The sequence below is a fragment of the Narcine bancroftii genome, chromosome 4 (assembly GCF_036971445.1).
Source record: "Narcine bancroftii isolate sNarBan1 chromosome 4, sNarBan1.hap1, whole genome shotgun sequence".
Taxonomy (NCBI): domain Eukaryota; kingdom Metazoa; phylum Chordata; class Chondrichthyes; order Torpediniformes; family Narcinidae; genus Narcine; species Narcine bancroftii.
The window spans coordinates 211,011,487-211,029,853 of record NC_091472.1 but is presented as its reverse complement, the minus strand read 5'-3'; the positions used below and the strand labels follow the sequence as shown (position 1 = coordinate 211,029,853).

The 18,367-nt window shown below is 50.6% G+C and overlaps 1 protein-coding gene across 1 annotated transcript in view; it reads left to right on the top strand.

The window, feature by feature from the left end:
* Positions 1-1,453: 1,453 nt before the first annotated feature.
* The window catches only part of LOC138761549 (uncharacterized), a 29,760-nt gene continuing 12,846 nt past the window's right edge, over positions 1,454-18,367 (top strand). The window contains exon 1 of the mRNA XM_069933865.1: positions 1,454-4,364. Within this exon, the coding sequence (XP_069789966.1) occupies positions 2,262-3,170 (909 nt within the window). The 5' untranslated portion in view covers positions 1,454-2,261 and the 3' untranslated portion in view covers positions 3,171-4,364. The remainder of the gene's footprint in view (positions 4,365-18,367) is intronic.

Here is an 18,367-nt window from a genome sequence, read left to right as displayed (position 1 = left end):
ATGTAATCCCAGCTCCTTCATACTCTCCTGTTGGGGTGTGTTAACTGTAATCGTAGCCCCTACAAACTCTCTCGTGGGGTAGGATGGGTTTACCGTAATAGCTGCCCCTACACACTCTCCAGTGGAGGTGTGCTTATTCTAATCGCAGCCCCTACACTCACTCCAGTTTTGGTGAGGGGGGGGTGTTTGCTGTAATCCCTGCCCACAAACTCTCTCAATATCGGGGTGTGTTTGCTGTAATCCCAATGCCTACACACATTCAAAAGTAGGGGTGTGTTTGCTGTAATCCCAGCCCATGCAGACTCTCCAGTAGGCGGGATTGTTTGCTGTAATCCCAGCCCCTACACACTCTCCAGTGGTGGGAAGATGTTTGCTGTAATCCCTGCCCCCATACTATCTCCAATGTTGAGGTGTGTTTGCTGTAATCCTGGCCCATGCACACACTCCAGTAGGTGGGATTGTTTGCTGTAATCCCAGCCCCTACACACTTTCCAGTGGGAGTGTGTTTATTGTAATCCCATGTCCCTATACCCTCTCCAGTGGGGGGGGGGGGGGGCGGGGCTATTATCCCAGCCTCTCCACTCTCTGAATTTGGGGGTGGGTGTTTGATGTAATCCAAGCCCCTACACAATCTCCAGTGGGGGTGTGTTTATTGTAACCCCAGCCATTCCACTGGGGGGAGGTGTTTGCTGTAATCACAGCCCCTACACACTTCCCAGTGGGGTGGGGGGTGGGGTGGGGGTGTTTGCTGTAATCCCAACCCCTGCACACTCTCCAGTAGGTGGGATTGTTTGCTGTAATCCCAGCCCCTACACACTCTCTAGTGGGGGTGTGTTTACTGTAATCCCAGCCTCTATACACTTTCCAGTGGGGAGGGGTGTGTTTGCTGTAAACCCAGCCTCTGCATTCTTTGCACTGTGAGGCAGGTGTTTGGTGTAATCCAATCCCCTACACACGCTCCAGTGGGTGGGTGTTTACTGTAATCCCAACCACTCCACTGGGGGCGGGTGTTTGCTGTAATCCCAGCCCCTACACTCTCTCCAATGTTCAGGTGTCATTGCTGTAATCCCAGCCCCAACACACTCTCCATTGTGGGTATGTGTTTGCTGTAATCCCAACACCTGCACACTCTCCAATGGGGCTATGTTCACTGTAATTCCAGACCCTACACATTCTTCTGTGGGGACGTGGCATGTGCTTCCTGTAATCTCAGACCCTAGGTATTAGTCTATTAAGGAAGATCCTAGCGAAGATTTTGCCTGCAATGGAGAGCAGCGTGATTCCCCTGTAGTTTGAGCAGTCTGATTTCTCGCAGCACGAAGGTCCTGAGGCAGCTTTCCTTGGTCCCAGCAGAGCATGAAAAACTCATGCAATTTGATATGCAGAGTTTTGCCGCCAGCCTTCCAGACCTCTGGGGGGGATTCCATCCGTACCTGCTGCTTTGCCAGTTTTCAGTTGTTCAATTGTCTTATATGTCTCTTCCCAGGTAAGGAGCTCATCCAGCTCAAGGGCTTTTGAGGGAGCTGGAGCAGGGCGGATTCTTGGACTGAGCAGTTGGCACTGAAAAGAGATTGGAAGTGTTCTGACCATTGATTGAGGATGGAGATCTTGTCGCTAAGGAGGACTTCACCGTCTGAGCTGCGCAAAGGGCTTTGGACTTGGGGTGAGGGGCTGTACACAGCCTTTGGTGTCTCATAGAAACCCCTGAAGTCGCCAATGTCACCGAAAATGTCCTCCCAGAATCACAGTGTGGCTTTCGCGCAAACAGAGGAACAACTGACATGGTCTTTGCCCTCAGACAGCTCCAAGAAAAGTGCAGAGAACAAAACAAAAGACTCTACATCACCTTTGTTGACTTCACCAAAGCCTTCGACACCATGAGCAGGAAAGGGCTTTGGCAAATACTAGAGCGCCTCAGATGCCCCCCCCCAAGTTCCTCAACATGGTTAACCAACTGCACAAAAACCAACAAGGTCGGGTCAGATACAGCAATGAGCTCTCCGAACCCTTCTCCATTGACAACGGTGTGAAGCAAGGCTGCGCCCTCGCACCAATCCTCTTTACTATCTTCTTCAGCATGATGCTGAAACAAGCCATGAAAGACCTCAACAATGAAGACGCTATTTACATCCAGTACCGCACGGATGGCAGTCTCTGAGGCGCCTGAAAGCTCACACCAAGACACAAGAGCAACTTGTCCGTGAACTACTCTTTGCAAACGATGCCACTTTAGTGCCCATTCAGAGCCAGCTCTTCAGTGTATGACGTCCTGTTTTATGGAAACTGCCAAAATGTTTGGCCTGGAAGTCAGCCTGAAGAAAACTGAGGTCCTCCATCAGCCAGCTCCCCACCATGACTACCAGCCCCCCCACATCTCCATCGGGCTCACAAAACTCAAAACAGTCAACCAGTTTACCCATCTCGGCTGCACCATTTCATCGGATGCAAGGATCGACAACGAGATAGACAACAGACTCGCCAAGGCAAATAACGCCTTTGGAAGACTACACAAAAGAGTCTGGAAAAACAACCAACTGAAGAAACACACAAAGATAAGCGTGTACAGAGCCGTTGTCATACCCACACTCTTGTTCGGCACCGAATCATGGGTCCTCTACTGGCATCACCTACAGCTCCTAGAACGCTTCCATCAGCGCTGTCTCCACTCCATCCTCAACATTCATTGGAGTGACTTCATCACCAACATCGAAGTACTCGAGCTGGCAGAGTCCGCAAGCATCGAATCCATGCTGCTGAAGACCCAAGTGCGCTGGGTGGATCACGTCTCCAGAATGGAGGACCATCGCCTCCCCAAGATCGTGCTATATGGTGAGCTCTCCACTGGCCACCATGACAGAGGTGCACCAAAGAAGAGGTACAAGGACTGCCTAAAGAAATCTCTTGGTGCCTGCCACATTGACCACCGCCAGTGGGCTGATATCGCCTCCAACCGTGCATCTTGGCGCCTCACAGTTCGATGGGCAGCAACTTCCTTTGAAGAAGACCGCAGAGCCCACCTCACTGACAAAAGACAAAGGAGGAAAAACCCAACATCCAACCCCAACCAACCAATTTTCCCTTGCAACCACTGCAACCGTGCCTGTCTGTCCCACATCGGACTTGTCAGTCACCAACGAGCCTGCAGCAGACGTGGACATACCCCTCCATAAATCTTCGTCTGCGAAGCCAAGCCAAAGAAGAAAAGAAAAAGAATCTCAGACCCTACACATTCTCCAGTGTGGGGAGTGTTTGTTTTAATCCTATCTCATACACACTCTCCAGTGGGCGGGAGTGTTTGCTATAAGAACAGCTCTTACATTTTCTCCAGTGATGGGGGGAGGGTGTTTACTGTAATCCCAGCCCCTGAACAGTCTCCAGTGGAGGTGTGTTTACTGTAATCCCAGCCCCTACACATTCTCCAGTGTGGGGGGGAGTTGACTTTAATCCCAGCCTTTACATACTCTCCAGTGGTGGGGGGGGGGAGGTGTTTACAGTAATCCCAGCTCCTATACACACTCCAGTGCGTGTTGTGGGGGATGTTAGCTGTAATCCCAGCCTCAGCACTCTCTCCATTGTGGATGTGTGTTTGCTGTAATCAAACCCCTGCACACTCACCAGTGGGGCTATATTCACTGTCATTCCAGGCCCTACACATTCTTCAGTGGGGGGAGTTGTGTGCTTCCTGTCATCCAAGACACTACACACTCCCCAGTTAGGGGGAGGAATTTACTTTAATCCCAATCCCTACACATTCTCCAGTGGGGGGAGGGGGGTTGTTTGGTGTAATCCCAGCCCCTACACACTCTCTAGTGGGGTTGTGTATACTGTAATCCCAGCTCCTAAACCATCTCCAGTTAGGGTGGGGGGTGTTTGCTGAAATCCCAGCCTCTACACCACACATGTCAAACTCTGGCCCGCGGGCCAAATTTGGCCCGCGATATAATTATATTTGGCCCGCAAGATCATTTCAAAAATGTATTAGTGGTGGCCCGCTGACCGCTGCCCCAGTATAACGCATGCACAGTAATACAACAAATCCCAGAATGCATTGGCGTCAGCCCGCTAATCGCCCCCACCTCCTCTGTTTACGTTGCAGGGTCTCACCGTGGACTCTGGTTTTGGGGCCTGGCCGGTGTCAGGGGAAGCCAAGGCCGCTTCCCAGCGCCTGGAATCGGAGGCCTTGGGCCTGACCTCGCCAGGACCGTTGCCCACTCCCCCTCCCTGCCGCAGGCTGACCCACGACTCACGGTGACGGGGCCGCTGATCCGCCGAGATGCCGCCCTGCAGCGACAGCTGATGCCCCTGCACTGTCGTTGTCCAACCCGATCGCCTGCAAACCCCCGCCCTCCCGCACACAGGCCTGAGTAAGTATTAGGAACTTTAATCTCAGGATAAAACGATCTTCCAATAGTTTCATGTCACAGTGATAAATATATTCCTGGTTAAAAATGGTCCTGCACCTGGATACAAGCTCATTAGGCATAAAACTTGAAAAGTGTGTAAATCAAAGGATATCTGTACCAATGGAAAAAGGGCATGGCAAATAACCCTGCTAGAGTTCATGCCCACAATCAGTCACCCATTTGATTGTTTCAGGAATCATGTTATTTTCCCACATTCTCAATAGCCCTCAGATTTTACTATTCGACAGCACACTAGCAACATTTGACAAATCCTCTATAGAGAAATATTATTTATTGAATATTTTATTTCTCATTTGTTAATGCTTCTGGAAAGAGTTTATCCAAAACTATTATTTATTTTAATAAGAAAAAGTTTAACATTACCTATGTTGAAAGAAGAGAAAACATACAGATGTTGTTGAAAATTTTCAATAAATATTTAGTTCGGCCCTCGACTTAGTCCAAGTTTTTAATTTTGGCCCTCCGTGAATTTGAGTTTGGCACCCCTGCTCTACACTATCTGTACTAGGGTGCGAGTGTCAGTGCTGTAATCCAAGCCCCTACACACTCTCCAATGGGGTGTGTTTACTGTAATCACAACCCCAACACACTCTCCAGTGCGTGGCGGGTGTTTGGTGTAATTCCATCCCTAACACACTCTCCAGTGGGGTGGGATGTGTTTACTGTAATATCAGCCTGAACACACATTGTTTAATGTAATACCAACCCCAAAACACTATCCAGTGGAGATGTGTCCACTGTAATCGCAGCTCCTACATCCTTTTCAGTGGGTGGGGGGCTTGTTTGCTGTAATCCTTGCCCCCAAACATTCTCCAATGTCATGGTGTGTTGGCTGTAATCCCAGCCTATGCACACTCTAGTGGGCAGGAATGTTTGCTGTAATCCCTCCCCCTACACCACACATGTCAAATTCAGGCCCGCGGGCCAAATTTGGCCCGTGATATAATTATATTTGGCCCACAAGATCATATCAAATATGTATTAGAGCTGGCCCGCTGGCCGCCGCGCCAGTATAGCGCATGCACAGCTAATACTAGAAATCCCAGAATGCTTTGCAAATGCATTGGCGCCGGCCCGTCAGCCCACTAATGGCCCCCACCTCCTCTATTTACTTTCATTAGGATCTGCGACCTGTCGCCTAATTCACATGTAATAAACCCCTTACGAAAAATGGCCAAACGAAAGACAGAAAACACGACCTTTCAAGATAGGTGGGAGGCAGACTATATGTTCATCATTTTAAAAGACAAACCTGTTTGTCATTGAAGCAAGTTGTTATTTTTTTGACTTGTTGGCTTGTGAAAAAAAATACATTTAAAAGGAGCTTAAAGGCTATAGAGAAATATTATTTATTGAATATTTTATTTCTCATTTGTTAATGCTTCTTCTGGAAAGAGTTTAACCAAAACTATGATTAAACATTTATTTTAATAAGAAAAGTTTAACATTACATATGCTGAAAGAAGAGAAAACATGCAGATGTTGTTGTAAATTTTCAATAAATATTTAGTTTGGCCCATGACTTAGTTCAAGTTTTTAATTTTGTCCCTCTGTGAATTTGAGTTTGACACCCCCGCCCTACACATTCTCCAGTGGGGGTGTGTTTACTGTAATTCCAGCCCCTACACACCCTCCAGTTGGGGGTCAGAGGGGGAGATGATTGCTGTAATCCCTCCCGCCAAACTCTCTGTAATGTCTGGGTGTGTATGCTGTAATCCCAGCCGACACCTTGCTGCAATCCAATCCACGAGGCACTGTCCAGTGGGGGTGTATTTATGTAATCCCAGCCCCTTCACACTCTCCTGTCGTGGTGTGTTAACTATAATCGTAGCCCCTACAAACTCTCCAATGGGGTAGGATGGATTTACTGTAATACCACCCCCTACAGACTCTCCAGTCGGGGTGTGATTACCATAATCCCAGCCACTCCACTGGGGGCGGGTGTTTGCTGTAATCCCAACTCCTACACTCTCTCAAATGTTGGTGTGTATTGGTTGCAATGCCAGCACCTAAACACTCTCCAGTGGGGCGGGGTGTTGACTGTAACCCAGCCCAAGCACACTCTCCAGTGGGTGTATGTTTACTGTAATCCCAGCCCCTACACATTCTCCAGTTGGGGGATGGGGTGGGAATTGACTATAATCCCAGATCTTACATACAATCCAATGGGGTGGAGGGGTTGTGTTTGCAGTAAACCCAGCCCCTACACACACTCCAGTGTGTGTTGTGGGTGTGTATTTGCTGTAATCCCAATGCATGCACACTCACCAGTGGGGCTATGTTCACTGTCATTCCAGCCCCTACACATTCTTCAGTGGGGGCGGGCGGTGTGTGCTTCCTGTCATCCCAGACACTGCACACTCTCCAGTTGGGGGGGGGGGGTAGTTTACTTTAATCCCTATCCCTACACATTCTCCAGTGGGGGGCGGGGGTGTATGCTGTAATCCCAGTCCCTACACACTCTCCAGTGCAGTGTGGCCGGGATGTTAGCTGTGTTCCCAGCCCCTACACACTCTCCAATGGGGGGGCGGGGTTTGTTTACTGCAAACCCAGCCCCTACATACTCTCTAATATTGGGGTGTGTTTGCTGTAATCCCTGGCCCCAAACATCTCTCCAATGTTGGGGGGTGTGTGCTGTAATCCCGGCCGTTGCATATTCTCCAGTAGGCGGGATTGTTTGCTGTAATCCCAGCCCCTACGCACTCTCCAGTGGGGTTGTGTATACTGTAATCCCAGCCCCTAAACCATCTCCAGTTGGGGTGGGGGTGTTTGCTGAAATCCCAGCCTCTACACTATCTGTACTGGGGTGCGGGTGTTTGCTGTAATCCAAGCCCCTACACACTCTCCAGTGGGGTGTGTTTACTGTAATGCCAGCCTCTCCACTAGTGGCGGATGTCGTTGCTGTAATCCAAGCCCCAACACACTCCCAATTGTGCGTGTGTGTTTGCTGTAATCTCAACACCTGCACACTCTCCAGTGGGGCGAAGTGTTTACTGTAATCCAAATGCCTACACATTCTCCAGTGGGGGTATGTTTTTTGTAATCCCAGCCCCTACACTCTCCAATGTGTGGGTGCCATTGCTGTAATCCCAGCCGCTACACACTCTCCATTGTGGGATAGTGTTTGCTGTAATCACAACCCCAACACACTCTCCAGTGCGTGGCGGGTGTTTGCTGTAATTCCAGCTATAACACTCCAGTGCTGTTGTGTTTACTGTAATCCCAGCAACTAAACCCTCTCCAGTTGAGGGGGTGGGGGTGTTTGCTGAAATCCCAGCCTCTACACTATCTGTACTGGGTTGTGGGTGTTTGGTGTTATCCAAGCCCCTACACACTCTCCAATGGGGTGTGTTTACCGTAATCCCAGCCACTCCACTGGGGGCGGGTGTTTGCTGTAATCCCAGCCCCTACACTCTCTCCAATGTTCGGGTGTCATTGCTGTAATCCTACCCACAACATACTTTCCATTGTGTGGCTATGTTCACTGTTATTCCAGCCCCTATACATTCTTCTGGTGGGGTGTGGCATGTGCATCCTGTAATCTCAGACCCTACACACTCTGCAGAGTGGGAGTGTTTATTTTAATCCCAGTCCATACACGCTCTCCAATGGTCAGGAGTGTTTGCTATAAGAACAGCCCTTACATTCTCTCCAGTGATGGGGGGAGGGTGTTCACTGTAATACCACCTGAACACACATTCCAGTGGGGGTTTGTTTAATGTAATCCCAGCCCCTACACGCTCTCCAGTGGGGTGTGATTGCTGTAATCCCTGCCTCAACACACTATCCACTGGAGGTGTGTTCACTGTAATTGCAGCATTCCTTCCAGTCGTGGGTGGGTGGGGGGGTGTTTGCTGTAATCCATGCCCCCAAACACTATCCAGTTGGCGCGTGTATTTGCTGTAATCCCAGCCTATGCACATTCCAGTGGGGTGGGATGTTTAATCCCAGCCCCTACACACTTACCAGTGGGGGTATATTTACTGTAATCCCAACCCCTACACACATTCCAGTGCGTGTTGTGGGGGATATTAGCTGTAATCCCAACCTCAGCACTCTCTCCATTGTGGGTGTGTGTTTGCTGTAATCCCAACCCCTGCACACTCACCAATAGGGCTATGTTCACTGTCATTCCAGCCCCTAAACACTCTCCAATGTGGCGTGGGGAGGATGTTAGCTGTAATCCCAACTACTACTCACGCTCCAATGGGGGGCAGGGTTTGTTTACTGCAAACCCAGCCCCTACAATCTCTCGAACATTGGGGTGTGTTTGCTTTAATACCAGCCCCTACACACTCTCCAGTGCGGGGTGGGGATGTTACCTGTAATGCCTGCCCCCACACACTCTCCAATGGGGGACGGGGGTTTGTTTACTGCAAACCCAGCCCCTACAATGTCTCTAATATTGGGGTGTGTTTGCTGTAATCTGAGCCCATACACTCTCTCCATTGAGCAGGTGTCATTGCTGTAATCACACCCCATGCACACAGTCCAGTGGGGGGGGGGGGGGGGAGTTTGCAGTAATCCCAGCCCCTACACACACTCCAGTGTGTGTTGTGGGGGATGTTAGCAGTAATCCCAGCCTCAGCACTCTCTCCATTGTGGGTGTGTGTTTGCTGTAATCCCAACCCCTGCACACTCACTGTCATTCCAGCCCCTAAACATTCTTCAGTGGGCGGGGGGTGGGGGGGGGGCGGTGGTGTGGCGTGTGCTTCCTGTCATCCCAGACACTACACATTCTCCATTTGGGGGTGGGGAGTTTACTTTAATACCAACCCCTACACATTTTCGAGTGGGGGTGGGGTGTTTGCTGTAATCCCAACACCTACACACATTCAAGTGGTGGGTGGGGTGTTTACTGTAATCCCAGACCCTACACAATCTCCACTGGATGGGGGTGGGGTGGTGTTTGCTGTGATCCCTGCCCCCAAACATCTGTTCAATGTTGGGATGTGTTTACTGTAATCCCGGCCCATGAACACTCACCAGTAGGTGGGGTTGTATGCTGTAATCCCAGTCCCTACACCCTCTCAACTAGGGTGGGGTGTGTTTGCTGTAATCCCAGCCCCTACACCCTCTCCAGTGGGGTGGGGTGTGTTTGCTGTAATCCCAGCCCCTACACCCTCTCCAGTGGGGTGGGGTGTGTTTGCTGTAATCCCAGCCTCTCCACTCTCTGCACTGGCACTAGGAGGTGGGTGTTTGGTGCATTCCAAGCCCCTACACACTCTCCAGTGGGTGGGTGTTTACTGTAATCCCAGCCACTCCACTGGGGATGGGTGTTTGCTGTAATCCCAGTCCCTACACTCTCTCCAGTGAGACGGGGTGTTGACTGTAATCCCAGCCCATGCACACTCTCCAGTGGGAGTATGTTTACTGTAATCCCAGCCCCTACACACACTCCAGTGCATGTTGTGGGGGGGGGGGGTTGTTAGCTGTAATCCCAGCCCCGACACACTCTCCATTGTGGCGTTGTGTTTGCAGTAATCCCAGCCCCTGCACACACTCCAGTGTGGGTTGGGAGGGATGTTAGCTGTAATCCTAGCCTCAGCACTCTCCATTTGTGGGGGTGTGGTGTGTATTTGCTGTAATGACAGCCCCTACACACTCCCCAGTGGGGAGGGGGTGGGGCAGTGTGGGGATGTTTACTGTAATCCCAGCTCTTACACTCTCTCCATAGTGGGTGTGTATTTGCTATAATCCCAACCCATGCACACTTACCAGTGGGGCTATGTTCACTGTCATTCCAGCCCCTACACATTCTTCAGTGGGTGGGGGGGAGGGAGTTAGTTTACTCTCATCCCATCCCCTACTCACTCTCCAGTGGAGGGGGGGTGTGTGTTTGCTGTAATCCCAACACTGACACACATTCAAGTGGGTGTGTGTTTACTGTAATCCCAGCCCCTGCACAATCTCCAGTGGTGGGGGGGAGGTGTGTGCTGTGATCTCTGCCCCCAAACATCTCTCCAATGTTGGTGTGTGTTCGCTGTAATCCCAACACCTGCACGCTCTCCACTGGGGCTATGTTCACTGTAATTCCAGCCCCTACACATTCTTCTGTGGCTGCATGGCATGTGCTTCCTGTAATCTCAGACCCGACATACTCTCCAGTGTGGGGCGGCGGTTTGTTTTCTGCAAACCCAGCCTCTACAATCTCTCTAATATTGGGGTGTTTTTGCTGTAATCCCAGCCCCTACACACTCTCCAGTGGGGTAGGATGGGTTTACTATCATACCAGCCCCTACAGACTCTCCAGTGGTGTTGTGATTACTGTAATCCCAGCCCCAACACACTCTCTAGTGCTGGTGTGCTTAATCTAATCGCTGCCCCTACATTCACTCTAGTGGGGGGGGGTTTGCTGTAATCCCTGCCCACAAACTCTCTCAATATTGGGGTGCGTTTGCTATAATCCCAACAACTACACACATTCAAGTGGGGGTGTCTTTACTGTAATCCCAGCCCCTACAACCTCTCCAGTTGTGGGGATCAATTGTGGGTGTGTGTTTGCTGTAATCCCAACCGCTGCACACTCACCAGTGGGGCTATGTTCACTGTCATTCCAGCCCCTAAACATTCTTCAGTGGGCGGGGGGGAGAGGGGGGGTGGTGTAGCGTGTGCTTCGTGTCATCCTACATAATCTCCACTGGGTGGGGGGAGGTGTTTGCTGTGCTCCCTGCCCTAAAACATCTCTCCAATGTTGGGATGTGTTTGCTGTTATCCCGGCACATGAACACTCACTAGTAGGTGGGATTGTTTGCTGTAATCCCAGCCCCTACACATTCTCCAGTGGGGTGTGTCTACTGTAATCCCAGTCGTTATACCCTCTCCACTGGGGTGGGGTGTGTTTGCTGTAATCCCAACCTCTCCACTCTCTGCACTGGCACTGGGAGGTGGGTATTTGGTGTATTCCAAGCCCCTACACACTCTCCAGTGGGTGGGTGTTTACTGTAATCCCAGCCACTCTACTGGGGGTGGATGTTTGCTGTAATCCCAGTCCCTCCACTCTCCAGTGGGGCGGGGTGTTGACTGTAATCCCAGCCTATGCGCACTCTCCAGTGGGAGTATGTTTACATTAATCCCAGTCACTACACACTCTGCAGTGGGGAGATGGGGGTGGGAATTGACTATAATCCCAGCTCTTACATACAATCCAGTGGGGGGGGGCTTGTGTTTGCAGTAAACCCAGCCCCTACACACAATCCAGTGTGTGTTGTGGGTGTGTATTTGCTGTAATCCCAATGCATGCACACTCACCAGTGGGGCTATGTTCACTGTCATTCCAGCCCCTACACATTCTTCAGTGGGGTCGGTGTGTGCTTCCTGTCATCCCAGACACTACGCACTCTCCAGTTGGGGGGGGGGGGGTGTTTACTTTAATCCCTATCCCTACACATTTTCCAGTGGGGGGGAGGTGTGTTCGCTGTAATCCTAGCCCCTACACACTCTCCAGTGCGGTGTGGCCGGGATGTTAGCTGTGTTCCCAGCCCCTACACACTCTCCAATGGGGGGGGCGGGGTTTGTTTACTGCAAACCCAGTCCCTACAATCTCTCTAATATTGGGGTGTGTTTGCTGTAATCCCTGCCCCCAAACATCTCTCCAATGTAGGTGGGATTGTTTGCTGTAATCCCAGCCCCTACACACTCTCCAGTGGGGTTGTCTATACTATAATCCCAGCCCCTAAACCATCTCCAGTTGGGGTGGGGGGTGTTTGCTGAAATCCCAGCCTCTACACTATCTGTACTGGGGTGCGGGTGTTTGCTGTAATCCAAGCCCCTACACACTCTCCAGTCGGGTGTGTTTACTGTAATGCCAGCCACTCCACTAGTGGCGGATGTCGTTGCTGTAATCCAAGCCCCTACACACTCCCAATTGTGCGTGTGTGTTTGCTGTAATCTCAACGCCTGCACACTCTCCAGTGGGGCGAAGTGTTTACTGTAATCCAAATACCTACACATTCTCCAGTGGGGGTGTGTTTACTCTAATCCCAGCCCCTACACTCTCTCCAGTGGAGGGGGGGGGGGGTGGGGGTTGGTGTGTTTGCTGTAATCCCAACACCTACTCACAAATAAGTTGGGGTGTGTTTACTGTAATCCCCATCCTTACACACACTCAAATTGGGGTGGGCGTTGACTTTAATCCCAGCCCCTACACATTATCCACTGTGGGGGGTGGGGTGTTTACTGTAATCCCAGCCCCTGCACACTCTCCAGTAGGGGTATGTTTACTGTAATTCCAGCCCCAACACACTCTCCAGTGGGGTGGGATGTGTTTACTGTAATATTAGCCTGAACACACATTCTGGTGGGGGAATGATTACTGTAATCCCAGCCCCAACACACTATACAGTGGAGGTGTGTTCACAGTAATCGCAGCCCCTACATTCTTACCAGTGGTGGGGGTTGGGTTGTTTGCTGTAATCCCCAGCCCCTACACACACTCCAGTGCGTGTTGGGGGATGTTAGCTGTAATCCCAGCCTCAGCATTCTCTCCATTGTGGGTGTGTGCCTGCTGTAATACCAAACCCTGCACACTCACCAATGGGGCTACATTCACTGTCATTCCAGCCCCTACACATTCTTCAGTGGGTGGGGGGGGGCGGCGGTGTCTGCTTCCTGTCATCCCAGACACTACACACTCTCCAGTTGGGGGGTGGGCAGTTTACTTTAATCCTAATCCCTACACATTCTCCAGTAGAGGGGGTGTTTGCTGTAATCCCAGACCCCACACACACTCCAGTGCGTGTTGTGGGGGATGTTCGCTGTAATCCCAGCCACAGCACTCTCTGCATTGTGGGTGTGTGATTGCTGTCATCCCAACCCCTGCACACTCATCCGAAGGGCTATGTTCACTGTCATTTCAGCCCCTACACATTCTTCAGTTGGGGGAGTGGGGGGGCGGTGTGTGCTTCCTGTCATCCCAGACACTATACACTCTCCAGTTGGGGGGGAGGGTGTTTGCTGTAATCCCAGCCACTACACACTCTCCAATGGGGGGCGGTGGTTTGTTTATTGCAAACCCAGCCCCTGCACACTATCCAGTGGATGTGTGTTTACTGTAATCCCAACAACTCCATTGGGGTCAGGTGTTTTCAGTGATCCCAGCTCCTACACTATCTCAAATGTTGGGGTGTATTTGCTGCAATGCCAGCCCCTACACACTCTGCAGTGGGGGGTTCCCAACCCCTACACTCTCTCCAATGATTGGGTGTCATTGCTGTAATCGCAGCCCCAACACACTCTCCATTGTGGGTGTGTGTTTGCTGTAATACCCACACCTGCAGACTCTCCACTGGGGCTATGTTCACTGTAATTCCAGCCCTTACACATTCTTGTGTGTGTACGTGGCATGTGCTTCCTGTAATCTAAGCACCTACACACTCTCCAGTGTGGGGAGTGTTTGTTTTAATCCCAGCCCATACACACTCCCGAGTGGGCGGGAGTGTTTGCTAAAAGAACACCCCTTACATTCTCTCCAGTGATGGAGTGAGGGTGTTTACTGTAATCCCAGCCCCTGCACACTCTCCAGTGATTGTGTGTTTACTGTCAGAAATAAAATTTCTCACACATGAGTCTCTTTAAAACTGATGACACGACAAGCTTTATTTACAAGTCTGCAGAGTTGGACTCAACTGGTTTCTCACCAGTTAAGCCCCGATACATACAGTGCATTGATTTTTATACCTTTATTATTTGCCCTTCCCCTTCTTATTAATACTGTTTTAATTGGTTAGTATTACAAAAACATTCTAAGTATAACTGCATTATTAATTATCACGTTCGTTACGTACACTGTGAACTCTACATTCACTGAATTCTGTTTCTCACACTTCTTATCAATCCTTTGTCTCCTGCATGTCTCTCACTATGACCATGAAAAGATAGGTTTAAAAAAACATATTCAGCAGCTCCTTCTGTCCTTGACTGCTAGTAAACTCTCTGTCCGTTCTGGCTTCCCTGTTTATGATTAATCATCACATTTTAACTTAAGTCTTTTTAACCTAAATTCTCTATATCACATTTACTGTAATTGCAATCCCTACACACTCTCCAGTGGGCGATGGGGCTATTTGCTGTAATCCTAGCCCATGCACACTCTCCAGTTGGTGGAAGATTTTGCTGCAATCCCAGCCCCTACACACACTCCAGTGGGGCAGAGTGTTTACAGTAATGCAAGCACCCACACACTCTCCAGTGGGGGTATGTTTACTGTATTCCCAGCCGCTACACACACTCCATTGTGGGGTTGTGTTTGCTGTAGTCACAACCCCAACAACACTCTCCAGTGCATGGCGGCTGTTTGCTGTAATTCCAGCCCCAACACACTCTCCAGTTGGGTGGGATGTGTTTAATGTAATACCAGCCTGAACACACATTCCACTGGGGGTGTGATTACTGCAATCCCAGCCCCAAAACACTATCCAGTGGAGGTGTGTTCACTGTAATCGCAGCTCCTACATACTTACCAGTGCGGTTGTGGGGGATGTTAGCTGTAATCCCAGCCTCAGCATTCTCTTCATTGTGGGTGTGTGTTTGCTGTAATCCCAACCTCTGCACACTCACCAATAGGGCTATGTTCACTGTCATTCCAGCCCCTACACATTCTTCAATGGTCGGTCAGTGTGTGCTTCCTGTCATCCCAGACACTACACACTCTCCAGTTGGGTGGGATGTGTTTACTGTAATACCATCCTGAAAACACATTCCACTGGGGGTGTGATTACTGTAATCCCAGCCCCAAAACTCTATCAAGTGGAGGTGTGTTCACTGTAATCGCATCTCCTACATTCTTACCAATGGTGTGGGGGTGGGTGGGTGTTTGCTGTAATCCCAGCCTCAGCACTCTCTCCATTGTGGGTGTGTGTTTGCTGTAATCCCAACCCCTGCACAATCACCAAACTACACACACTCCAGTGGGGGGGGGGGGGGGGGGGGGGGGTGGGAGTGGTGGTGTGGTTTACTTTAATCCCAGCCCCTACACACTCTCCAATAGGGGGCAGTGGTTTGTTTACTGTAAACCCAGCCCCTAAAATCTCTCTAATATTGGGGTGTGTTTGCTGTAAAGTAATCCCAGCCCCTACACTCCCTACAATGAGCGGGTGTCATTGCTGTAATTCAAGCCCATGCACACTCTCCAGTTGGTGGGAATGTTTGCTGTAATCCCAGCCCCTACACACTCTCCACTGGGGTGTGTCTACTGTAATCCCAGTCCCTACACCCTCTCAACTAGGGTGGGGTGTGTTTGCTGTAATCCCAGTCCCTACACTCTCTCCAGTGGGGCGGGGTGTTGACTGTAATCCCAATATCTGCACGCTCTCCACTGAGGCTATGTTCACTGTAATTCCAGCCCCTACACATTCTTCCGTGAGTGCATGGCATGTGCTTCCTGTAATCTCAGGAACTACACACTCTCCAGTGTGGGGAGTGTTTGCTTTAATCCCAGCCCATGCATACTCTCCAGTGGGCGGGGTATTTGCTATAAGAACAGCCCTTGCATTCTCTCCAGTGATGGGGGGAGGGTGTTTACTGTAATCCCAGCCCCTACACATTCTCCAGTGAGTGGGTGTCATTGCTGTAAACCCAGCCCCAACAGACTCTCCATTGTGGGTGTGTGTTTGCTGTGATCCCAACACCTGCATGCTCTCCACTGGGGCGATGTTCACTGTAATTCGAGCCCCTACACATTCTGCTGCGGGTGCGAGGCATGTGCTTCCTGTAATCTCAGACCCTACACACTCTCCAGTGGACGAGGGGGGTGTTTGTTGTAATCCTAGCCTATGCACACTCTCCAGTTGGCTGGAGTGTTTGCTGTAATCCCAGCCCCTATACTCAATCCAGTGGGGCGGGGTGTTTACTGTAATCCCAGCCCCTACACACTCTCCAGTGGTGGTATATTTGCTGTAATCCCAGACCCTACACCTTCTCCAGTTGTGGGGGGGGGGGGGGGGGGAGTTGAATTTAATTCCAGCACGTACACACTCTCGAGCGCGGGGTGGGTGGGATGTTAGCTGTAATCTCAGCCCCTACACACAATCCAGTGGGGAGCAGGGGGTTGTTTACTGCAAACCCAGCCACTACAATCTCTCTAATATTGGGGTTTGTTTGCTGTAATCCCACCCCCTACACTCTCTCCAATTATCAGGTGTCATTGCTGTAATCCAGCCCCTACACACTCTCCAGTGGGGTAGGATGGGTTTACTGTAATTCCAGCCCCTATAGACTCTCCAGTGGTGTGTGGGGTGTTTGCTGTAATCCCAGCCCCTACATGCACTCCAGTGCGTGTTGGGGGGGATGTTATCTTTAATCCCAGCCACAGCACTCTCTCCATTTGTGGGGGGGTTGGGTGTATTTGCTGCAATGTGAGCCCCTACACACTCCCCAGTGCGGGCAGGTGGGGATGTTTGCTGTAATCTCAGCTCCTACACTCTTTCCAATGTGCGGGTATCATTGCTGTAATCCCAGGCCCTACACACTCTCCATTGTTTGTGTGTGTTTTCTGTAATCCCAACACCTGCACATTCACCAGTGAGGCTATGTTCACTGTCATTCCAGCCCCTACACATTCTTCAGTCGGGTGGCGGTGTGTGCTTCCTGTCATCCCAGCCAATACACACTCTCCAGTTGGGGTGCGGGTGGGGGGGCGAGTTGAATTTAATCCCAGCCCCTACACATTCTGGGGTGGGAGGGTTTGCAATAATCCCAGCCCCTACACACTCTCCATTGTGCCGTTGTGTTTACAGTAATCCCAGCCCCTACACACACTCCAGTGCGGGTTGGGGGGAGGGGGGAATATTTGCTGTAATCACAGACCCTACACTCTCTCCATTGTGGGTCTGTGTTTGCTGTAATCCCAACCCCTGCTCACTCACAAGTGGGGCTATGTTCACTGTCATTCCAGCCCCTACACATTCTTCAGTAGGTGGGGGTGGTGTGTGCATTCTGTCATCCCAGACACTACACACTCTCCAGTTGGGGGGGGGGGGGAATGTTTACTCTAATCCAAACCACTACTCATTCTCCATTGTTGGGGGGGGATTGTTTGCTGTAATCTCAACACCTACACACAATCAAGTGGGGGTGTATTTACTTTAAACCCAGCCCCTGCACAATCTTCAGTTTAGGGGGTGGGAGGTGCTTGCTGTTATCCCTGCCCCCAAACAAACATCTCTCTAATGTTGATGTGTGTTTGCTGTAATACCGGCCCATGCACACTCTCCAGTAGGCGGTGTTTGCTGTAATCCCAGCCGCTATACACACTCCAGTTGTGTGTGGGGGGGGGGATTTACTTTTATCCTAATCCCTACACACTCTCCAGTGGGGCTATGTTCACTGTAATTCCAACCCTACACATTCTTCTGTGGGTGTGTGGGATGTGCTTCCTGTATCTCAGACCCTACACACTTTCTAGTGTGGGGAGTGTTTGTTTTAATCCCAGCCCATACACACTTTCCAGTGGGTGAGAGTATTTGCTACAAGAACAGCCCTTACATTCTCTCCAGTGATGGTGGGATGGTGTTTACAGTAATCCCAGCCCCTGCACACTCTCCATTTGGCGGGAGTGTTTGCCGTATTCCCAGTCCCTACACACTCTCCAGTGGGGGTATGTTTACTGCAATCCCAGCCCCTACCTTCTCCAACATATGGGTGTCATTGCTGTAATCCCAGCCCCTACAGTCTCTCCATTGTGGGTGTGTGTTTGCTGTAATTCCAACCCCTGCTCACTCACAAGTGGGGCTATGTTCACTGTCATTCTAGCCCCTACACATTCTTCCGTGGGGGCGGGGGGGGGAGCGGTGTGTGCTTCCTGTCATCCCAGGCACTACACACTCTCCAGTTGTGGGGGGAAGATTATTTTAATCCCAATCCCTACACACTATCCAGTGGAGGTGTGTTCACTGTAATCACAGCTCCTTCATTCTTAACAATTGGGGGGTGGTGTTTACTGTAAT